Source organism: Mastomys coucha, unplaced genomic scaffold (assembly GCF_008632895.1).
Source record: "Mastomys coucha isolate ucsf_1 unplaced genomic scaffold, UCSF_Mcou_1 pScaffold2, whole genome shotgun sequence".
In the NCBI taxonomy this organism is placed as follows: Eukaryota; Metazoa; Chordata; class Mammalia; order Rodentia; family Muridae; genus Mastomys; species Mastomys coucha.
This window is the reverse complement of record NW_022196902.1, coordinates 21,921,902-21,934,758: the sequence shown is the minus strand read 5'-3', so window position 1 is coordinate 21,934,758 and position 12,857 is coordinate 21,921,902. Positions and strand designations below refer to the sequence as shown.

Below are 12,857 nucleotides of genomic sequence, written 5' to 3'. Positions count from 1 at the left end.
AATGTCCTGAGTTCAATTCCCAGCAACCACATGGTGGCTCACAACCATATGTAAAGGGATCTGATGCCCTCTTCTGGTGTGTCTGAAGACAGTGACGGTGTACTCATATACATTAAATAAATAAATCATTAAAAAAATTATTTTCTCTAAGCTTCTTATGTAAAACTGAGAGAAGAAACAAAGATAATAGATGTTCTGAAATCTAAAGATGCAGCACTGTGCACCATCAGCTCATTTCATTTGTTCTTCTTTAAATGACCGCTTTTCAAGTTTCTATCATGAACTGTTTTTCAAACTGTGGCCGTTAAAAATGACCTAGGAAGATCTCCTCCCTCATGATGAACCTAAAAAGTTTTGAAGCACCAAAAATGATGCTACCTCTAATAGGAGCAGGAAAACTCCATGAAAGGGAGCAACTGGTTTCACAGGGACAAAAACTCATTCAGCCCAGAGAACATGTACAGAGTCTTCTACAAAACCCTAACTTGATCTTGTGTGTGCACAAATCTATTGTGACAGAGATTCTTGCTTGTGTGCAATAACTTTCAGAGAGCTCTATATTGCTGAGATCCTTTATGATGCTGAAAGTCAGCCTGTCACTTTCTCTGGGTTATAGAAAGGTAGAAGACATACTGCTACAGGCAAATCGATGTTTCATAATGGGGATAAGAATGCTGTTAAGGTTCGAAGGCAGAATTTTAAGAGGTCCCTCTTGTTTACAGTTGGCAGAATATCAGCTGTTTCAATATAAAGAACAAATTGCATGAGCCTAAACCAATTACCCTCATCCTGCTTCTACTCAGTTCTTAATCCCAAGTGCCCATTCCAACCTCTCAGAGGGAGACAACAAGCAAATGGATGTACACAGGTGCATGGGACTCTGTGCAGCCACCAGCTCTGAGAGGAATTGGTCAATACACTTGAAGCTAGTTAAAGTTTTAGTAAACGGTTCCAAACTCTAGCAGATGGTCTATTGGTCTTAGGAGCACTATTCAGAATTTATACAGATCCACATATTCAGCTAAAATCTTAGGATTAGAATACTGCTTTTATTTAACACTTTATGATTTTATTCTATTACTAGTGTCTTTTCATCCAAATTTGAAACAGTTATATTTTTCTCTGTGGGCAGAGTGACACAAAAGGCTTCTAGTTCACATGGTTAGTCCTCAGTAAGGATTTAAATATCTTCACTTTACAAATAAGAAAGCTGATGGTTAATAGCTCCATTCTATATGACCATTGTTTATTTTTCACTATTGCTTCATTTATTTATTTGTTTGTTTATTTATTTAGAGTGGATGTCATAGCCCACATATGGAACTCAGGAGTCAATTTTAGGGAGTTGGTCCTCTCCTTTTAAGATGTGGGTTCTGGGACTCAAATTCAGATCGTGTCAAGCTTGGAGACAAGCACCTTTATCTGCTAAGACATCTTACCAGCCTGGAGCTCATTTTTAACATTGTTCTCTGAGATGATAAAAATGTGATTAGTCCAAATGCCTTATTCGAATAAGATATTTCTGACTTTTCCACTCTATTTCTTACAGGTGCTTTCCTAACACTCTGAAGTCAGCCTGGTGCAGATGGCTGTGCCCGCTTGATAGATTTTTATTTTTCTTTATCACATTTAGTAGTCTCTACATTTCCATATGTCATATATGTCTTGCCCTAACATCAACTTTTCTTCCCTTCTCCCAACACACATTTTCTAATATTATTTTTTTTAGTAAAAAGGTATTTTTAAAAGCTAATATCCTGGGCTGGGTAGATTGTTCAGTGACCAAAGGGTCTGCTGAATAAGCATAAGACCATGACTTCAAATCTCCTGCAGCTACCATAAAAGCCAAGCACGGCAGCATATAACTGCAATCTCAGCATTTGGAGAAGGAATGACAGAGACATGAAGACCTCCTGCCTCTGACAGTCTGGGCAAAAAATGAGATCCATCCAGATTCAGTGAGAGACACTCTTTCAAAATTTAAGCTAGAGATTAAGAAGGGGAAATACCTGATGACCTCTGATCTCCATGCACACACAAATACAGGTGAATGCATCTGCATGTGCATGAACATAAATATATGGACCCCACACATAATAAATAAAGAAAGCTAATATCTTGCACAAAGTCTCTAGACTTTCATGACTACATCATTTAACCAGAGTCTGAGTTTGAGGTCTCCTTATTATTGGATTGTTTTTCAGGCCCTCACTGTCTGGTGCTATATCCACATTTTCCTAACTTAGTACCAGAGCCTTTGAGAAAGCAAGCATCACAGAGAAATGATTTTTATTTTATGATTCAGGACAGCCTATCTCTCTGACTAGTGGATGGTTCTATGAGCATTTTACTCTTTTCAGGACACAGGATGAAGACCAGACAAGTCTTATACCATTCTGTTTTGTGTCCACCCATGTACATGTTCACATGGGGCATATGGAGATTGGAAGTTAGTGTTGAGTGTCTTCCTCTAGCCCTTTCCACCTTCTTTATGGGGCCATGACATTTTCTGGGACCTGGGCCTTCCCATATCATCTAGGCTTACTGGCTATTGAGGCCTCAGAATCTGCCTGTCTTTGTCCCACACCTATCTCCAGCACTGGAGTTACTGATGGATGATGAATATCCTGCTTGGCTTTACAGGAGTGCCCAGGATCTGAAATCATGTCCTCATGCTTAGCTAGTGAATATTTTATGCACTGAACCATCTCCCAATTCCTCAACTTAAGCCATTTTTTTCTTTTTCTTTTTTTTTTATTAATCATTTCATTACTTTACATCTCAAATGATATCCCACTTCTCGCTTACCCCTCCACCAACCCTCCCATTCCACATCTGCTCTCTCCACTCCCTTTTGCCTGTATGAGTGTTCCCCCACCCACCCACAGTCTCAGGCCCCACCCCTCCAGCATCTCTCTACTCTGAGGAATCCAACCTCCCTGTGACCAAGGGCCACCCCTCCCCTCCCTTTGCTGTTGGGCAAGGCTATCCATTCTCTGCTACATATGTATCTGGAGCCATGGATTCCTCCAGGTATGATCCTTGATTGGTGGTCTAGACTTTGGGAGAACTGGGTAGTCAGACCAGCCTATGCTGTTATTCTAGTGGGGTTGCAATCCCCCTCTGCTACTCCAGTCATTCTGTCAGCACCCTCACCAGGTTCCCTGAGTTAAGTCATTCTTAAACACAAGTTTCAGAATACCCACTTGAGAAATATTCATGCGACACCAAATTGCAAGATATTTCTATTTAATCTCCGGCAATCAAGTAAGGTTTATTTTTACTTGAATGTTTTTGAGGGCGTAGACAAGGACCAGGAAGTGCTCCCTCCCAACCAAAAACAAAAAAAAATCACACATAGACAGGAAGAGGTCTCATGAGAATGACACTGGACTCCCACTTGCCCACACTAAGCAATCATGTGATCTTCCTTTACCTTCTTCAAATGCATCTTATATCTTAATCCCCACTTAGGAGATGATCGCTAGGTTGGAAAAAATTATTTGGAAAATTTTTTTTTACAAAAGTAATCAATTGAAAGTAAAGCTATTTATTGGTGTAGACTTTAGTCTACTATGAGTTTAAATAGGAAGTATTGGGTGGTGGAGAAATATGTTAGACACTAAGGTGAATGATTGCCTTGCAAACCCGAGTACCTGAGTTACATTCTTAGCATCACATAGTAAGGCTGAGTGTGGTCGTGCATGTCTGTAAACCTTGCCCTGATGAAGCAGAGTGATCGATGGAGCTTCCTGGCCAGCCAGCCTAGCCTATTCCTTGAGTCATAGATGGCAGTGAGAAAGCCTGTTTCAACAAACAAGGTGGACAGATTCTGGGAAATGAGAAATGCCATCTGAGGTTGACCTCTGACTTCCACAAATATCTATACAATGTCCACACACACACACACACACACAGAGAGAGAGAGAGAGAGAGAGAGAGAGAGAGAGACAGAGACAGAGAGAGAGACAGAGAGAGAGACAGAGAGACAGAGAGACAGAGAGACAGAGAGACAGAGAGACAGAGAGAAGGAGGGGAGGGAGAGAGGAGAGAGGGAGAGAGAGAGAGAGAGAGAGAGAGAGAGAGAGAGAGAGAGAGAGAGAGAGCTCTAGTGAGTGAAGTGGGGCATGTGCATAGACCCTGCTAGCTACATTCTTGGTAGCTATAGGGAGCCTGCCATTGGGACATAAAATTGATTATCAACAAGCTAAGGAGGGAGGCTTAGGTCAGGTTCTTCCCTCATGGCCCTCAGAAGGCATCAATTCTGCTGAAACCTTGGCCTTGCACCTTTGGCCTCCAGGATAGTGAGAAAGTAAAATATCTGGTATTTTATGAATGCAGTCCTTGAAAATTAAACCTATTCCATTCCCTCCTTCCCCAGAAACACAGTAAAACTTTGAAACTCTTTACCTGTGCATTATTGCTTAAGACAATACATACTTGTGCATATACTAATTTCATATTTGACTTTATAACTTCAGGGAAAAAAGATCTGTGCTGGTCTCTAAATGGCAATACCTTGGACTGCAGAATAAAATATGTCATAGGAGGAGACATTTGAAACAATCTTTACAGTTTAGGATAAGTAGAGAAAAATAGAAGTTAGAAGCCTTTCAAAGTCACTCCATTAGTTATTGATGAATGCATATTACATGATTACCAATCTCTATATTTTTCTACTAACACAGTAGGCATTCTAAATAAGTGGCCAAGAAGCATATATCAACAATAGTACTTTCCTTATACTGCCATGTTAAAAGGTGTTTAGGTCACGTGTAGGTGGTACACGTCTGCAATCTTAGACTTTGGGAAGCAGAGACAGAAGGAATACCTCAAGCCTGAGGCCAACAGGATTATGCAGAAAATTTCAGATCTACACAAAGAGGTCCTATTTCAAAACATTAATTAATGTATGAAATATTTTTTTAAAAAATGAAAAGATGATTAAAGTTAAGGAAATATAAGTGGGCACAAAGAATACAAAAAATAGCTTGTTCCACTAACAATATTTCAGAGTTCCTACATTTATAGATTATTAACCATACTGTTGATATTTTTACTGTGAATGGCAGACATGAAGGGTTTAATATTCAGTATATTCAAAGACTAAGATTTTCTCTGGAACTCTATATATCCAAGTAGTTCATTTCTGCTTTTGCTGACTTTTACTCATAATTTTCATACATTACACTGCCAATAACTCAAGTAGTACAAAAAATATTTTTAGTTCACTGAATGTGTTTATCATGACTCTGATTACTTATTAATAAATTTTTTTCTCATCTCAGTTCATTTCTATATCATTATTCTTTCAGAAGATGGATGGTAAATAATGCAGGGACATTCATAGAGCCAACATAAAAAAGAGAACATTAAACCCCCCACCCTAAAAGACACAACCAAGATGAATCCCTTTGAGGTACAATTGTGTAGGTCTCATGTGGAAACAAAGAAACCCTTTCACCAGAACTCTGATGGAACTGACTTGGCCGCCATGGAAGAGTTTCAGGATAGTATTCTGAGCACTAAATAATCTGGGAAGGTTTGTTATAGACAAACACAAGTAATGGCTGGAATAGACGGAAAGGCCTTCACAGCCCTGCCCATTCCAGAATTTTACTGTTCTAGGAACACAGCAATAATCTCACAAAACTGTTCCCCTCAACTAACAAAATCATCACGTAGTTCTTATCTCATGTGTGTAAGCTTGTAGCTGCTTGTTGCATGCAGTAAGTTAAATTAAAATTTAGGTGAGAGCATCTTCTTTCCTATTCAGTCGTTAGTATGAAGTCAGGAAAGAACACCTTCCTCAGTGCTGTTCCCTCTTGAGCTTCTGTCCTAGAGAGCGGAACTAACAGCGAACCAGGAGACAACCGGATACTAACCTCCTTCATTTTGTCCAGTTCATTCTGTAAGGCTTGCTTTGCAATTTCAACTTCTATAAGCTGCTGCCTCAGTTTCTCATTTTCATCTTCTGTTGTCGTCCTTTTTTCTTCCACATTTTCCAATTCATGGTGAAGTCTTACAGATACATCCTTTGCAACCTAAAATGATACGTTCATAAAGATAAAGTATAATTTATTCATATTGAAGGCATTAAGAGTCAGTATTTCCAGAGTACTTCCTATGTGACTGTGTTCCCAATAAGCCATTCACCTATAGCAGTCACTTAATCCTCACAGCACTCCCATGGGGTAAAGTCTACTGTTACACCTGCTTTTTAGAGTGGGGAAGTATTAAAAAAGATGTTCAAGGCTGTACGATTAACAGGTAGTCAGATGGTCCGGGTTGGCTTCAGCTCTTAACTTCTCTACATAAGAATGACATGTGTTTTATTTCATATCCAGCTACAGAGAGATTTAAGGTATCTATTTTAGTTTTACAGTGACAACATGAGCTATGTGTTGCCACTACAGCCACTACTGAGAAATGGAGAAAGTTTTTACTTCTGGGTAGCTGGGTTTGCTTTTTTCCTTATAATTCTAGCTAGTCCCAAGTACTTAGGTTTAGGAACATTCTAGTTTTTGAAATTCCTTTTTGTCTTACTAGTAGGTGTTTTTACCCCAGCTTTTGAAAACTATAGGACTTTGAAGGAATGCTGAATATCTAGTGTTAGAGGGTCAGGACACAGCCAGTCCTGGTTCAGGTTTAATGGAGGGAACTTGGCTATTGCTAGGCTTATTACAAGGCCCAGGTATATGCATAGAACTTATGGAAAAAACTGCTTTTGGTTTGGGTTGGAGAGTAACTATATGGTTAAGAGCATTGAATGCTTTTTTTAGAGGGCTATTTGTTCAATTTCCAGATGCTATGGTCTTTTCTGGCTTCCAAAGGCATCAGACATTCATGTGGGGGCACAGACATGTATACGGAAAAATACCAATACACTTTTTTAAAAAGTGCCATTTGTGCATCTGTAAAGTAGCTCCATTTATAATCTCTACCTCACAGAATTTTTCCTCTAAATCAACCATTATTATAAGTAACGATGCTACATCTTCTGATGAGTCACGATGCATTCCAAAGCAAACCAAAAGAATGGAACAAAGACTTCCATAAGATGTTTGCCAAGAGTTTTCTTTGAAACACATCTAGGGTAATCAACTCTATTTGTGTATCAATGAAGTTAATACAGTTGAAAGTATTGTTAAAAAGGTTGTGAAAGGTGATGGGCTGAATGTCCAGTTTGCCTTGTGAATAAATCTGCCTGTTTTCAAAATGAAGAAAGAGCACCCCATGAAAAAGTCTACTATAAGCTCTGAGCTGATGGTCTATCCTCTGGGATACATTCTGAATAGGAAACTTCATTTCAAAACAAGGTGTTGTTTTCTTCTGATTTGCTCTCCTCCTTCAAATCGCTTGCTGTTAGACAGACTGCTTTTTCGGGGAGTTACAGAACTGATGAGTGCTGATGGGAAAGAGTCCTGGGGAAAAACTGAGAAAAGAGAACTTAATTATGTTCTCAGTGCTGTTCCTATTCTGGATGTCAGTGCTCCACAGTAATCCACATTGTTACTCTTGAATCCCTGATTCCACCTGGCTTTCACAGGAAGTACATCACTGGAAGCCAGATCACTGGAGTGCCTTACCAAGGCCTTGTTTCAGCCCAGAAGGGAGGAGCCCTCTTTTTACTTCAGGAAGAGTTACTCTCAAGAGACCCTCCTCCCACTAAACTGAATATTTCCTTCCATTCCCAGATGCTGACATTTTTTGGTGAACGCTTGGAAACTAATGCCCTTTGCCATCCTTTAGTGAAGGCCCTTTCAACTAATGCCCTTTGCCATCCTTTAGTGAAGGCCCTTTCAATGCAAAGTCTCCACCCATAGACCCTGGCCCTCGCCCACGCCCTCGCCCACCCCACCCCACCCCACCCGCAGCAGACCTTGAGATCTTGCTCCAGGCTGCGCAACAGCTCGCCATCAATTTCCCCAGTCTGCGCGTAGCGGAGCCTTTTGCGCTCGGCTTTGCGGAGGCGGTACTGCAGAATCCGGCAGTTTTTGTTGGCTCTCTCCAATTCATGGCGCATTTCCTGCAGTTGACAGGCATCCTCCTCGAAGAAAGTATCTCTCATCTCGTCCATTTCGGTCCTCAGCTCATCGATCTCGTTCTGAGAAGGTGACAGGCCAAGGGTCACAACCAGTATTGCCACTAGTCCCTAAGATAAGCAGCACGTACATCCCATCCCTACTCCCAATTCCTAGTTGTATTGCCTCCCTCTGCACAAAACAGGAATAACAGGGAGCTGAAAGCAGAAGCTGACAAACCAGCCTCGTTTAGGCCTGTCTCTCTGCCTGTGCGAAAGTGGGGCAAATCATGATAACTGGGTAAACGAAGGCCTACATTTGGTTTTAAACACAATGGTATTGATATTAGTTCCGTTTCTAATTAGGAGCAGGCCATGGACCATCCCCGCCCCCCATCTTTCTAGTTTACCTCCCTTCATTTGGTCCTAAAAGGTTAGCTAGCAGCCTTCCAAACCTGCCGGGACACGCCCTAATCATCAGAGGCCCCATCACTTCCCCTCCCCCATTCGGGTCCCACCCCCTCTCTTTCTCACCTTTAGAGTCTCGTTCTCTTTCCGCAGCTTCTCCATCTCCTCCTGCATATCTTCTTGCTCTTGGAGCTGCTGAGACGAAGGGGGAGCAGCGGCCTGCATGGCCCCGCTGTTGCCGCTGCCCTCTGCGCTCTGCTGGGGGCCCTCGGCTGCAGCCGCCATTGGGGAGGAAGAGGGGACCACAAGGGGCTCACAGATGGCAGGAGCGCCGGCGACCGGGGAACTGCGGCTACCGCCGCCACCGTTTTTAGTGTGCATCTGAGCTGCGGCCGCGGCCGCTGCCGCTGCCGCCCGCTCCTTCTTGAGATGGAACTGGATGAGCTCAGATTGTAGACATCCCTCCTTCCAGTAGCTTCCGCCACCACCGCTGCTGCTCCCTGTGCCGCCGCTACCAGAGTTTCTGCTACCTGGGCCGGGGGTTTTACTCGAAGCAGCGGTGGCTGCTGAAGGGAATACTCCCTCTCCGCCGCTGCTACCCCTCTGCGAGGCGCGGACGCCTTTCCCTCGCCAACCCCTGGGTGGCAGCGGCGGCTGCGGAGCGCCGCCCTCCCGGTCCCCCGGGCCACCACCGGCTCCTCCTCCTTCCCCGCCCCCTCCTACTCCTCCGAGCGGAGGGGGTTTCCCGACTTTCGAGGACCCGGATTCTATCTCCCTGGGTGGCTCCTCTGCTTGTCCGGACCTCCTGCAGCTCACAGCAGCCAGGAACGCCGCGGGGGACCCTTCAGCACCAGGCGCGGGCTGGACAGCTCCGGGAGCAGCCCCTTTGGGTACAGAGGGCACCGCCTTTTCCGCCCCGCCTCCGAATCCTCTAGATCCGGTGCTGGAGGTGCCCCGACCGGTTATCTTGTTACCCTGTTGTTGCTGCTGCTGCAGCTGCTGCTGCCGAACAGAATTGAGTTTAGGGCCGACCCCAAGCGGGGACCGCGTGGGCCCGGCGGTCTGTCGAAGAGAATTGTCCCTAGGCCTAGCAGGTGACTGAGCTCGCTGCTGCTTTCTGCTGCTGCCCTCCGGGTGCATGCGAGCCTCCGTGGCTGCAGCGGCAGCAGAAGCTGAGGTTGCAGATGGGGCAGCGCCCCCGGACGGTAGCTGACTCATGGCAGTCTAGAAAGAACCTACTGGATGCCACTTGGAAGCGTCCATCTCTAGATCATCCTCTTCTTTCTGCCACCAACCTTCCTGTGTAAGCTGGGAAAGAAAAATATACAGTATGTTTACACTGTTGCCGAGCCAAAGGTCAATGTGCTGTACAAGAGAAGCTAGAGAGAATTATCAGATTCGGAAAACAAATGTTTGATGGAAGCTTTGACTAGGTAAAAGATTCATGGCTGTAAGTTCTCACTTTGCCCAAAGTGGCACAGTCTCCATCTTTACTCCACCTTATCAAATGGATTTGAAGGCAACTAAAACTTGCACTTCCTAGGTAACCTGTACCTGAGAAGGGTGAGATACAGGTTCAGAAAGAAATGAAAGGTGAAGGAAATGGGGGGAGGGGAGAGGAAATGTGAAAGAGGCTTTGAAAGATTTAGATATTATAAGGAAGTATTTAGATATTATAGCTGTTAAACGACTTCCTTCAACATCAAATCTGTATTTTAAACCTAGTTTAGTGTATGTGTGTGTGGGGGGGGAGAAAGGGGATCTTATTTAATTAGTAGTCCCAATTGTCAATTAAAGAAACAAAGTTACGATGTAAGATCCTAGAGACAAATTACCGTGAATAAGTGACACTTTTCCCATTCATCCCCAGCCCTTAATGTTGTCTCTAGAGAATTTTAGCGAACTTCCTATAGAATGGAACACACACACACACACACACACACAATGTAAAGAATGAATATAGATCAATCCCAGGCTCAAGAAAAAGCTGATATTAAGAATTAATTATAAGATTCAGTCACTGGCAACCACAAAGAGATTATTTTAGTAGCTTAAAAATACTTGTTGAAAATTTTGATGAACAACTCTATCTACAGGCTGTGAAGTTTTTAGTGAAGAATTTGTACTCAGTTCATCTTGTTCTGCACTTATGGAAGACTGAGTTGAAAGTACAACTTAGAAAACAGTATTATTCTGAACCATCTCCTTAGATAGTATATAATAGACCTAATGGAAGCTTTAAAAATGCCCACTCATAGGCTTAGAGAAATAGCAGAGTGGATAATGTCATTGGCTGCTCTTCCAGAGAACGCAGGGTCTGCTCCAAGCACTCTCGTGACATTTCATAGCTCTCTGTAACTTCAGTTCCAGGGAACCTGACACACTCTTCTGTCATCGATGGTCACCAGGCCCATATGTGTTACACAAATATGCATGCAGGCAAAATACCCATATGCATAAAATAAAATTGAAATTTAAAAATGTTAAAATGCTCACTCATTCCTATGGACCCAAATTCTGAAGCAGAACTATGGAATACTATGAAACCAAAAGGCTGATTGTTTTCCTTTATGGTGGTAAGATCTACTGTGTTAACTTCCCAATATAAACATACCACTTTACACTAGAAAACAGAAAAGCCTTGTGGATTTCCCCTGCTAGTGGTTCAGGCAGCTAGTTCATTACCAGTAAAGCACAGGAAGGTCAAGACTAAACACAATGTTTTCTTTTACACATGCACACACACTCACACACGACTTTTAGGAGACACGACTTCCCATTATTACCCTTATTGTCTGTTGTAAGTATCTTAATCGAGGATGTAATCATTTGTTCTTTCAGAAAGGAAGCTTACCCAAAACTCCTTCTCCACCTTTCTTTCTCCCTCTGTAACCTCTTTTCAACTCTCTTTGTCCTACAAAGATAAACAAAGACTATTTCAGAAGGAAAAACAAAATTACCCTCTGCTAAAATGTCTGGCCTACTTTACCACAGGTCAGATTAATGTGGGCCACCCAACTTAATTATACTGACAATACAAAGTTATATTTAAATAAGTAGAATCACGGGGGAACTCAGAAAGCCATCATCACAAACCTGACCCGCCCAGACTATAACCTCAAAGAAAGCTTGGGTTCCATTAATTAACTCCACAATCTTAGGAACCTGGTGTCTGCCACTTGTTCCCTGACAAAGTAACAAGGTGCTGTATCTCAAAGCTTTCTCCTGTGGAAATCTCCATCCAAGCAATTATAGTAAGGACCAAACCAATCCTTTTCATCTCAAATCCTATCTGTCTCAGGACCCACCCCGTTTCTCATCGTCATCTCTTTAGAAATCCAGAAGATCTCACTTCTCTGTAGTGGCTTTTGCTTCCAGAAAGTTGGTGCAAGCAAACCAACAACACTGCCTTCTTCCTGGTCTTCCGGAGACCTCGGAGTTTATTTTTCTACCTTTCAAAGAAAGTTCAACTTCGTAGTGTTATAGGCGAATTTCTCTCTGGGCACGCTTGCTTGCACGGGATCCACACCCACTCGGTTTCTCAGAACAAAGGCGACAACCACAAAGACTCAGAACTCTGGGAGTTGATTCTTAGCCGGCGGTGCTTTGGCTGGTTGGTCTGCAAATGCAGCAGGCAATACTCGTGGTGCCAAGCAGTGCCCGACTCTCCCCAGTAAGTGCAGCGGTATTCATGAGCTGACCTCACCGGACTGGGCTGGAAAGAGGGCGGGATTGAAGGAAGGACAGGAGAGAAGTAGCCAGCCGGAGTGGATGCTTAAAGAGGAAAGAGAAGAACGGGGACAGGGGTAGCGGGTGGGAGGCAAAAAGACAAAAAGACCAGAGCCACGCCCGAGATGCAGAATTATCAGCCTGGCTCATCAAATTCCCCTCTGCATTTCCATTTCCTGTACTTGGCAGAAGACTGAAAGACCGCTTAAAATCGGATGCATTGGCTTCCTGCAAAGCTTTGTCTCAGGTCCGATCAATCTCCATCAATTATTTACTTGAGCTCTTTTCCTTGGGAGGCAGGCTGGAGCAGCCTGCACCCTCACAGCCAGACCCAGCAGAGTCTCTAGATGCAGGTCTGAGTGGCATTGGCGGTCGCTTCCGGGACTTCTCTTTGTTCACTCACTTTAATGCTCAGTCGATTTCTCCACCCTCGGCTCCTTCCCCGCCCCCAGCTCGGGCGGAGTCCTGGGATGGCATTTCCGAGAATAGACAATGATCATCAGACCCGCGGTCCCACAAACAAAAGGTTCTTGAGAAGATAAGAAGAAACGACTAATTTAGGGCAAACTGAATAAATATGCACTTCCAGGGATATTTGCTGACATTTCAGTAGCACAGGCCACCCTCTCCTCACCGAAGGCCAATTTCTTCAGTGAAAACAAACTGGTAATTTCTGGGGTCCACATTTTTTTTTTTT

The 12,857-nt window shown here is 43.4% G+C and overlaps 1 protein-coding gene across 5 annotated transcripts in view; it reads right to left on the bottom strand.

The window, feature by feature from the left end:
- The window catches only part of Soga3 (SOGA family member 3), a 52,186-nt gene extending 39,596 nt beyond the window's left edge, over positions 1 to 12,590 (bottom strand). For 2 of the 5 annotated variants that reach the window (XR_004121587.1, XM_031380678.1), the window contains exons 1-5: positions 11,740 to 12,588; positions 11,286 to 11,345; positions 8,558 to 9,739; positions 7,883 to 8,107; positions 5,886 to 6,044 (exon numbers count right to left, since the gene is read on the bottom strand). Coding sequence is in view for 4 of the 5 variants with exons in the window: in XM_031380678.1 (XP_031236538.1) it covers positions 5,886 to 6,044; positions 7,883 to 8,107; positions 8,558 to 9,649 (1,476 nt within the window). In the remaining variant the exon portion in view is untranslated. Of the gene's footprint in view, positions 1 to 5,885; positions 6,045 to 7,882; positions 8,108 to 8,557; positions 9,740 to 11,285; positions 11,346 to 11,739 lie in introns of all 5 variants that reach the window. The other 3 variants (XM_031380682.1, XM_031380679.1, XM_031380680.1) reach the window with 3 other exon arrangements.
- Between the last annotated feature and the right edge of the window lie 267 nt (positions 12,591 to 12,857).